At 34.5% G+C, this 11,937-nt stretch overlaps 1 protein-coding gene across 1 annotated transcript; it reads right to left on the minus strand.

The window, feature by feature from the left end:
* Positions 1-1,291: 1,291 nt before the first annotated feature.
* Positions 1,292-1,803, minus strand: LOC119644833. Its single transcript, XM_038044592.1, has 2 exons — positions 1,726-1,803; positions 1,292-1,651 (listed from the first exon to the last, which is right to left on the minus strand). The coding sequence occupies exons 1-2, from the start codon at positions 1,757-1,759 to the stop codon at positions 1,353-1,355; spliced, it is 333 nt and encodes a 110-aa protein (XP_037900520.1). The 5' UTR covers positions 1,760-1,803; the 3' UTR covers positions 1,292-1,352.
* Positions 1,804-11,937: the final 10,134 nt, after the last annotated feature.

The raw sequence follows: 11,937 nt of genomic DNA on the forward strand, positions 1-11,937 counted from the left end.
TGATTTATTCATTAACACAATGCTCAACGTTTCCTTGACCTTTCAGGCTTTTTCTGTTCTGTTTGCTCCCGATATCTTCCCATATATAAATTGTAAACGTTTCGTATGAGCGGTTTTTTTTTTTCTTTGGCTAATACTACTACGTTAAAATTCCCACAATTTATCTATAGATAGAGGAACAAGAACAACCTTTTTAAATGTGGTGGTGAGTACTGAGCTTAGAAGGAAATCTCAGAGCGGCACCTGTCACAAGTGTGATAGTTAAATGAATATAAACATTAATTCTCGGCTTTCGGGAATGTTTCTTCTTCTTTACAAGTAGTAGTTTACAAGTACAAGTGCTCGTTTATGGTTTGTGATACCGGATTTGGACACAAACGAACTGGGTTTAAAATTGTTTATTTTAGCTTTTGAAACCGGGATGAGTTGAAGTAATAGATAATGTAAGAGACCAACATAATCAAATCGATTCAAAACTTCATATTGATCGGGAATGAAGTTTTCCACGAATTCTTTTTAAAACCGGTAAGGTAAAGTATTTCAAAGTATATTCGAAGCAAATAAGTTCTAAGTGGAACGGCACGCAAATGCCTTCCTCTAAAGGAACGAAATCAGCAAATTTAATTTCGGAGCACTTTCCTTAATTAATGTGGGATCTGATTTCATCAATAAAATTTATTGCTTTACGCTGACGACTTCAAAGAACTTTGCAAGGAGCAGGGCAAAGGAGTTAATAACCCCACTGAAACGCACACAACCATAAATTGGCAAAAGTGAACCGTGAAAAGTTGAAATATGAAAAATTTGCATAACTTCCACACGTCATTGGGGCATTGCCACAGTCTTCCATGATAAATTTGCAAACCTTACTGACTACATCAAATAAATACAGACTGCTGGTGATAGTCAAAGGTATGGCTACTACGGCGGGAAGAAATCGTATCATCCTTTTTGGAATTTATGGGCTTTCTTTATTCCCTACTCGGTTCTTGTATACGAAATAAAAGAATTACTACGCCCGAGATATGAAGACGGCCAATTACAATTCTCTTAAGGACGAATGAAAAGCTATGCTAAAGTCTGGTGAGTTTTGAAACTAGATTAGGAATAGAAAAAGACAATTTGAATTTAATTTGCGCCTTGGATTTTATCTATTGACTTTCTTAATATATATTCTTATTTATTTTAGGGGGGAGAGAGAAAGAAGAGTAACACAAAAAAAAAAAAAAAAAAATTTATCTTTTCTATGAGGTGTGTATTTCTTCCTAGGGCACGGAGGACTTCCGACTTCCAGAAACAATCTTCGGCCTTGTCTTCAAAAACAGCCTTCAGATTGTTGTGAGCGCCCCTTCTTAATTGCGTTTTTCGCCATGACAAACACATTCGTTATCACTACGTGAATAGTCGCTCATAGAACCGTACTCCTCCGATAACAATGTTTCATCATATTCGTCGAAAGAGACGTTGTCATCGGGATTTGGTTGCTCATTCATAGATTCATCATTCATTGAATCGTATAATGATCCATTGTCATCGGGATTTGGTTGCTTATCAGATTCCTCATTCATTGAATGTAATGATTTTTCGGAAAAGGCGTTGTCCTTTGATGATTTGCATTCGAGGGGACGTGCTTGAGTAGCCGCCAAAATTGCTGAAAAAAAAAAAAAATTGATGAAAATTTAATTCTCTTCTTTTTCCAATACGAACAAGAAGGATCGAATTTACCAAACAAGAAGAAGAAAATTACTTGAAATTTCATATTAAGATATTTGTCAAGTTGTTTTAGTCAATAATTCGACTGATGCCTACTGCCAACAATAGTTGAGCTATTTATATGAAATGATTCGTTCGAGCAGGAATTGAATTATCTAATAAATGTTTGTTTAATTTATTTATTTTATAATTCATGAGATATGAAATTTGTATGAAACTTTATCGCAACAAGTCATATCCATTATCCGGCTCTAAGCGTTTAAAAGGCCGTCAAGGTGAGATAAAATTTATCTATCTTTTTGTTTTCATTTCTCTTTCAACACATTTCTCCAAATATAGAATTTAATCTACAAAATATATATCATATTTATTGTTAATAAATATTCTCTTAACAATTCCAGTTGAAATGATTTCTCATTTATTTTTATTATTAGTTTATATGTCACACATCATATTTTAAATAATATTATAAATCTCGTTCTATTATTAATTATGATCCGGCATATATTGACAATAATATGAGCATTGAGAAAGAAGAGGAAAGCAGAAGAAGTGAAGCACTTAAGCGAGATGTAAAAGTACAAAGGACTTATGTGCCCCCTTGTGCATATAAACCAATTTCAAATATATATAAACACTGCCACATATTTAAGTGTGTTTTTTTTCTTCGAAAAACTTAAAGTCATCCTCGACGAGGGTCAAGTCTCTCGGAAAATTCCAACAATTAATCAGATCTGAAAATTACAAATGTACAGGTCATGCACCCGCACGCTTCCTTAAGTAAATGCATGAAACATGAAAACTAGTAGTTTACACTACTTGAATATATTAAGCAAATGATCGAACTTACTTTCTTTCCAAACATATATACGGTCTTCCGAAACACTTATATTAGACGCTCAACTTTCATTTGCATTTTCTCTTATTCTTATGAACCGTTTCATCATTTACGGGCCTGGCTGTCTGTGTAAACATATTGAGATATTTTTTTATTTCATTAGTTATTTCAAATTGTTTACGAAAAGGATTTCACCCAATAGCAACAACAAAATTCAAAATGTATTCATAATATAAGATAGAACTATTCATAGGATCGGAAAGCAGCTCAGAGCGTAGTGAACATCGAGTCGATTAACGAAGACTAACAAAGTTTAGTAGGTAGTTAAAACACCAAAAATCTGAAACCTAACGCTCCAAGCCAGACCTTGTTAATGGAAGATTCAATATGAAGGCTGATTCTGAGCATAGATTCAAATAGCAAATCATGCCTATTTCAAAATTCTGTAACATGAATATCCACTAAGAAGATGTATCGTGTTTCAGTTAAACGAAAATGCAAATGCGAATATAATTCAGCCGAGTCGGAATGTATACGCTTATCCAGTATTATCCAGAAGGCACATATCTTTAATAACAATAGTTCGATGGAGTGTGCAATTAAAAATAATAATCAAAAATTTTAAAATTTAATGCCGACGCGTTAGGTATAATATAAAGTGCAGTCCATCTAAGCCAACAGCTTACAACACTTGCGATAGTGAGCATACGTATATTGCAAGACAGAAAGGCTTGAGATGGGATCATCTTATGTTATGATACATGATACATCGACAAATGAGGGCTGAACCCTTCATTCGTTTTTTATATTTCTCTATTCTATTTGGCTGGGGGACTCACTCACCTCTTGCACCTTTTCCCATACACACCTTTATACTTCAACCAGGTCTATTTTTTGATATTTCATAAACGTGTTGTGCTAGGGGAACTAATCACCCGCGAAGCGTGGCAATGCGCATAGTCTATGCACCTAGATACATCTGTCGATGGATAACTTCCTGGTGGAGATAAATAGCTCATAGGCATTCCTTTCTTATTCTGGTAGCTCAAGTTTACCCTCTATGAGGATTCCTTTGGGGTGTCAGTTATCGTTTATCAAATTAACCTATTGCGCTGTCGGGTGCTGTAAAGCGAAGCTATCTGGCCAGATACTCATCTTAAATTGCATAAGGCGTCTATCCATAAACAGGTAAGAAAACAAACAGTGTGACATTTTTTAATTCAATCGAAAGTATGTATGTGTGCTGTCAATATGCTTGAAAATTGTGAAAAAATCCGTTCTTGCGCTATATCACTTTAGTCAAAGCGATAGGGTCTCGCAGGCTTGTGGACTGAGAAGAAACCTGATGTCCACAGCGAAGTTACTTTACCAACATCAGTACCGTACGCAAACAGTTTACTTATTTCCCCTTTGGATATTTCGATGTTAAAGGCGCGTTGTGCCCGATAAGCAGATCGTTTCTAAAGCCAATGAAATTTGTCAACATGTTAGTGAAGACCTGCACATTTCATCTTACAATCTCACAAACAATTTTCAACCATTTGCTTAGGTTTGGAAATTTGGACCAATGTTCTATCTACGAGTTGGCGGTGAAACGAAACAGAGTCGAGCCATTTTTGAAGAGATTAACAAAGGAACGGATAAATGATTCAGGTACGGCAACAGTATACGAAAACGGTCGCAGTAATTGTGGCAAAGCGCAGGATGAGGTCCCGTAAGGTAATGCTTAGCATTTGTTGGAACTGGGAGAGCATGTGCTCGATTCCATTTGTCACCATTTGAGGTAACAGAAATATGTTGCCTTTCATCGCAATAATACTAGACCACTGCTGCTATCAATGACTTGGAAAAGATTTATATAACTTCTTTAAGAGATTTCCATGCATTCATTACGAAGCCTGGGCTTTGACCCAAACAGCTATCATTCGCTTCAGTCTTTACCGTACTCTTTTAATTTCGTTGAAAAAGATGACTTTAAAGGAGACTCGTACAAATGATTTGATTCAGTTCTTCATCCAGCAATCCCAGAATTTTCACAGTGATGAATGATCGCAGAATGATTCTGCCTGAGTAATGCAAAAGTTTGTCGATCGAAAAGATTTACCTTTGATGCATATGCTCTCGATTTTATTGGAAAACGGCGATGAACTTTTTCCTTCGCCACTGTTTGTCGCATATCTATCTTCTGCATTTCTATTTATCTTCCTATACTTCAGTATAAGTGTCAGTTTACCACATTTTTAAAGTGCTTTTGACTGATGTTCAGTTGGATTTATGTAAATTGTTGTTCTCTTTCAAATATTTTTTTTACATTTCTTCAAGTTTACTGTCGAGTCTGTTCACCTCAATTAGCAAACAGTATTTCTTGTATAGCTTTATAACATTTAAGTTTGAGTTGATTGTTTGCTTGCAAAGTTTTTTTCCAACTAATTCTACTTACTCACTTACATACTTGGTACGTAGGCAATAAATGTGTTTCTAGTAATTCTTGATATATAAAAAACGTCACGTAGTAAAGTGCTGGCATGTAAACGCTAACGGGAAGAACCAGCGTTCGACACAAAACGTAAGATTTCATAAGAATTATACAAATGTGTGTTAACGTTTAGGTAGATAGATAGGTGCGTGCACTCTAACAAACCCATAGTGCGTGATGGACGTACAGGAACCTCTTATAATAAAATCGCGAAATCAAATGTGAAGCGAATTTAAAAACCCTAGAGTACGGTTTTTAGAATGATATATAGTCCGATGTACCAAATTTGTCTTCCGTTCAGTATACACTTTCTGCGGCCATCAAAAGGCAAGCTGTCCCCTCTTCATCTCTCTAGAATTGGCAGAAACTGGCGACGTTTTAGTAGGACGTTATAAAAAGGTATTCGGATATTAAAAAAAAAAAAAAAAACAACTATGTGGAATGCACATAAGGACTTTGTTATTGTAGCTAATTGTTTGTGAGTGATTACGCGACAGATGGAATTCTTCAATAGACTATCAATCAGCTTTCCGACCAAATATCATTAAAAGGTTTAAATTTAAAAAAATAAATAAATAAATAAAAATATAAAAAAATAAAACTATTTAACTGAACGTTTCAAGTGGTAATGAGTACAAATTGTATTTGCCTCGTTCTCAATTATGCGGGATGACGTCTGTGAGAAATTGTGACCGTGATATGAGAAATATGTGCATTACGCACATTATTAGCGCAATTGTCACAACTTGTGAACGTTGAAGAATACTTTCACATTTCGAGAGCGCATTCTCTTCCAGATAAATGTTTTCAATCGTTTTGTGGAGATGCTTCTCCTTGCTTGGCGAAACTACATCAAACTACACTTACTTTTAAAATATAAGGGACTATAAATATCGATCGATTCACCTACAATCTACCATCTATTGGCTTTATTGTGTATGGATCACTGGTAAAGGCGGCTGATTATTTCTTTGATGTATCTATATATACCAGAGTTCCTTCCCCAACTGGTAAACAACCGATCTGTCCTTTATATGAGAAATCTTTTTAGAATGAAAATAGAAAAATGCATCAAACGAATTTAACGACATTCTGGTCGATGTTGTCATTTTCATTTACGTGCATAGAACTCTTTATCAGATATCCTATTTATCCCTTTACTAATATACACAAACACACACACACACACACACACACACACACACACACAAACACCTATATATATATATATATATATTACTCGTAACGTGTAACTGAAAAATTTACAAAAGCGATGTGTGCAAGCATGGTGTTTGGTTAGTTGGTCTGTTGATAGGTAAGAATACTTTTACAAAACTTCTCACGTTTTTCTATAATTACGGATAAAAATACGTGCCATGCGTGAAAAAGTAAGAAATAATGCTGATATAAAAGTGATGTGTTGATGTCGATACGAAATGTGATGACAATAATGAAAATTAAGAGATCTTTTATGTATATATATATGCTAGGATGCCTTGCCGGAGTTGCAAAAGCGTATGCTTTCTGCAAAAGAAATATAAATACAAAAAAAAAATTAAACTATTGTTTGTAACAGTTGAAAGTGTGTATGGGTCATTTGACTGTTAACTAAACGCAGTTAAGCATAACACATGAGAACGTTTCATTAAAATATAGTATTGTAAATGGCAGCCTTAAGTTAGGCTATATATTTTAAAGATATTAAAGGTATAAACTTAAGCGAAAACTAGTTTTACAAACAGAGCAATTTGGAGAAACTTTTGCATAAATTTTCTTTATGATATATTTTTTTTTTTCATAAACCTGCTACAATATCCGGTAAATTGCTTGCGCTGTGTTGCTTTTTTCTTCTCTCCTTTCTATTTTCTCTCCGGTCTACTTTATCGAAGCCATGCCAAAGCTTCAAAGCGTTTTGCACTTTTTTCTTGTTGTTGTTGTTTTTTTTTTTTTTTTTTTTTTTTTTTTTTTCTACAAAACAATGTTAATGCATAAAAGATGAACCGTGAATAGACAATAAAGTCATTCTCTTTCTCTCTTTCTCGCGCTCTCTCTCTCCTTTTCTTTCTCTCGCTTTTCATTGTCTCCCTCTTGCTTTTCGAAATTATATCGGGACCTAAACTCTCGTTATCAGCATCCTCATCATCATCGTCATCGTCGTCATTGCCGTCGTCATCATTGTCATGGCGCAAACAAATCCTCTTTTAAATGCTTTGCAAAGACTAACATCGCCGACTTCATTTACTGCTCAAATAAATATACGCACATATACATATACGCACGCGTTCATAAACATACATCAACATTATTATTACCATTGAAGTCGAGAAAATAGGATTAACTTGTCGTACACAATTGAATTTAATTTTCTATGCCATATATATAAAAAAAAAAAAAAAAAAAAAACACACACACACACACACACACACACACACACACAAAAACACATGCACCCAGGATAACACCGCAAAGCAGTCTGTTTCCCAGTTTCGATATCTCTCTCAAAGCATGAAATGGGACGTTTTAAGTCTAACTTGCGTATTTGATATTTATGATTGAAAAAAAAAAAGTGCACCTCGTCGCTCTGGCTTTCCTTACATCATATCAAATAACTATATGCTTTTATGTGGCTTTCTGTATATGTGGGTGTGTGCATATTTATGCACACGAATATGTATATGTGAATTTTAATTCATAAAATGATAAAATGACAAGTGTAATGCATAAAATTGCGTAACACACAAGTTTTATATGCATTTGCATGCCTGCATATGCATATAAGTTGGTCATTATCAACATTAACATCATCATCATCATCATCATCATCTTTTCAACGCCATATGTTTGTAGAGAGAGTAGACATGCTCTACGAACACAATGCAATAGATGCAATAGACGAAAATCATTTGTCAAATTATGGTGAACGAATAATGTTTGGTGAACGAGTGCGAGAGAATTAAAGCACAAACCGAGAGAACCAAGATGTAATAACGAATTTCAGATTTAATTAAGTATGTATTTATTATTCAAATTTTTTGCGGCACAGCATAAGCAATAAACATGTATCCTCTGCTTCTTTATAAAATCTCAACCGACAAATAAAAATGATCTACGCAAGTGAACTCTCAAAAATTGTACCAACAGCAGCTTACCCACTACTAACAATAATTTATTTAAATTAAGTGAGATGGAAGAAGTAAAAGTCAAATATAACAAAAAAGTGCAATAAGATAAACAACAATAGCTTTAATTCGATAGCCAAAACAAATAGATTTTAGAGAGGAGCGGTATACAAATATCACCATAGAAGAATGTAACATTTACAAAATTATAGATCGATAGGTTGCAGACCAGTTGGTCACAAATCGATTTCTCGACTGATTGTTGGAAATGTTGTCAATTCATAGGAGCATTCAAAATTTGATTACAACAACATAATAAACGTATTAACAAGCGGCAGACGACTGTGATTGCATAATAAGATTTAAAAGCAATTTGTAACGGCTTAGTCATAGTACTAATCACAGTAAAATAATTATGGTAACAGAGAATTTTATAGCAGCATAAGAGGTAAAATAAATCAGAAATCCCATTTAATACAAGTTAAAGGATCTGTAGACAGTGCAGCAAAAAAAAAAAGAAAAACTGGTATTTGTGAACGTTTGAAGGCCTGGAACTGGTAAACGGCCGGGCGGCAAACAGTGCGCAAAACAATAAAGAGCAATTTCAATGATATGCTGGGCGCCAGACGGCGAAACTTCAGAATGAACGATTGGGCAAGTGCTTCACCAAAGCAAAAAAAGGAAAAAATTTTTTTAAAATTAATTAAATAATTAACACTGTATTAAAACAATATATCGTCGTTTATCTGTGTCGCCCTGCAAAAGTTTTCCTCAATGATGAAAGCCTTACTCGAATGGTAAATCAAAGTGAAATCGGGTGCACGTCGCTTTTCGGGGATTCGATTTTTGTTGAAAAATTCATAAATTATTGACTTAGTATCTGCGCATGGTCTACTGTAACTCAAAAAGCAGGAAAGAGTTTATCATAAATCCGGATGTACTTATATATATATATATATAATTAAATTGTTGCATTGATATTCGAAGGGAAAGTATTTTTATTATTAAATTCGTTCTATTTTTTGAACAGAGTAGTAGTACTTCCATAGTAATGAATAGTAAGTGAATGTATTGTTGTGATGCAATTACGCGAAGCATTTATTGCGAAGCATTGCACATAACACGTAAACAGGAATGAGAAGACCAAGCTTGCAAAAGTGTCTAAATTACATTTACTTAGTAAATTTTAAATATTTGAGAAAAAACTTCAAAGTCAAATGTAAAAAAGCATAGGATTATGAACTATGGTGCATCGTTTAATTAAATAAATAAAATCGAAAAAGCTTTCGAAAATGCCTTCACTTTTATATAAGCAGAAGGAAATAAAACTCGATTTAAATAGGAAAACCAAAAGGGGAAACATGTACAGACCTCAAAAGACCTTGAAAGATATTTTTCTGAAGCGAGTGTACACTTTAAACTCAGAGATCGATACGGGCAGCCGAAAAATGTTAAATAAATTCTAGCGTATGCGACGTTCGTTAGGCTAGAAAGAGAAACAAGTTCGATAGAAAATTAAAATGAAGAAAGCGGACGAAAATGAAATTGGGAGGAGACTACGATTTTTCCGCCTAAGGCTAAACGCGAGGTAAACGCGTTAAAATTTTACGGTCAATGGACGCTCTATGCTCATTCGACATTTCTAAGTAATTAAGTAAAGTTGTTTTCCGAATACATCCACCTTCCATAATTACTTTTAGTCAACATAGTTAAGTTTGGATTTATACTTTTTACGCTTGAATTTCTTTCTAATTAAAAACATTCTGAAAACTGGAACTTTGGCTTAGTTTTTTAAACTTGATCTTTGAAAATGAAGAGAAATAAAAGCCATTTAAGATTTCTATTTGAATTTGAATAATACGTGAGCAAATAAATATCAGCACCAGCATAGGGATATGATTGAAGCAGAGGGATGTATGCTTAACAAGCCTAGGAAAAATGCGACAAGTGCAAGCTTGCGAAAGCAAGCTGCAAGAATAAGAATACAAAGAAATGCTGTTTCTTCGTAATTCAGGATAATCAAACAATCCGGAATTCGCCGAGAATCGCCCCAAAATGTCTCTATTAAGTTTGTAAAGCGCACTCTTGCTCACTCACCTGACCTTTTCTCTACCTACGCTGGCTGCCATGACTTGCTTGGATAATGTTAGTTAGCTTTAATTGGATAGCTAGCTCTAATATCCCATATAGCAGACCGAGTGAGTAAAGTTTTCATAAAATGTAAGAGAATCGCGTCATACCAGCACTAATGAAAAGCTGTCACAGAAAATGCAAGAAAAAAGAAACTATGAAAAGCTTTCAATAACGCAATATCTTGTTTAGTTTTAATACTTTGTTCCGCGGTCGAAAATTATGTCATTTTCTGTTTCATTAGAAGTTTGAAGAACTTGCATTTTTCCTCCTCTAATATTCTGTTCCCTTTGTTTGTCTGTTTATTTGTTTGTCTTGTGTATATATATATATATATATATATATATATATATATATATATATAAGTTACCAAAACTAATATTGACAAACAGTAAACATTGAAACTGCCATTCGTGCGTACGCACGCCGTCAACTTGGCACTGGCTCTAATATCAACTAATTTACGTCTCTTGAATTATAAATACGGCTGAAAGCATGGAAAAAAGGACTTTAACGAGCTCTTGTGCTTGATGCGTGCGTTTATGTGCGGAAAGTCCTCTTCTCACCGATAACTCAATACAAGTTTAAATAAAAATTATTCCAATACAAAGCTTCAGTGATGTTTTCGAGTTAATGATAATGATGTTAATGATGATGATGATGATGATGATGATGATGAGAATGTTTTATGGCATCACGCATGGAAGCACACAACCAAACGCACGTCTATATAAATACATATAGTAGATGTGTATAAAAAAAATAAAATAACTATATATATATATAGATAGATATGTATGTACAGTGGTCGACATGAATTTAGCACACTTAGTACATGTGCATTTATCAGACGGATATTTGTTTGCGTTTTCATTTATATTTTGATCGGTACTTTTTTCGAGTTTTCAAGATGTAAACTTCAGGTGACATTATGTTTTATCACTTGTTTTAATGCATTTGCACGTTTTTTCCGGACAGTAGTTAAGCACAAATTGAAAACTTAAAAATTTTATTGACTAAAAATTTAATATACCGTTAGACTAACAGTTGGTAATGTTCTGGGCATACTGCTCACCAAAGATAGAATAGAACAAAGTTGTATTGAAGCCGTTACATATCCGTCCACAAATCGCATAGATTTTTGGGTTTTTCTCTACTAATACTATGTTCCACATCGTTCCATAAGATCCCAATAGGACTGCGATCCGGTGATTGAGTTTCAAAAAATGTACGCTGCTCTGGCCCAAGCAACGGTTCACTCTGCGTGAAGTGTGTTTCAGACCGTCGTCATGCATAACACATATTGTTCGAGTGACATGTTTTCTTCTGCATATGGGACCATTGTGTTTACAACTGGATTTTTATAAACACATTGATCTATACGTGCATCAATTCTGTGTATGGGACCAAAACCGTGCTCAGAAATCGCGGTCCACACCATCACATTTCTACCATCTTGTCTAATTTTTTCAGATGTGTACTTCGGATTGTGTTGCATGCTTGGAGGACGTTATACGTACCGCTTATGTGCGGACTGCAAATTCTTGTTCGATACGTGTGACTTACGCTGAGCAATGCATCCTGGCAAGTTACTCTCATTAAGTCTTCTGCTTGTCGTTCTGGAGGAAACGTCAATGCTAAATGCGAAACCTGTCTTTGAA

The sequence above is a fragment of the Glossina fuscipes genome, unplaced genomic scaffold, assembly GCF_014805625.2.
Source record: "Glossina fuscipes isolate IAEA_lab_2018 unplaced genomic scaffold, Yale_Gfus_2 0, whole genome shotgun sequence".
Lineage (NCBI taxonomy): Eukaryota > Metazoa > Arthropoda > Insecta > Diptera > Glossinidae > Glossina > Glossina fuscipes.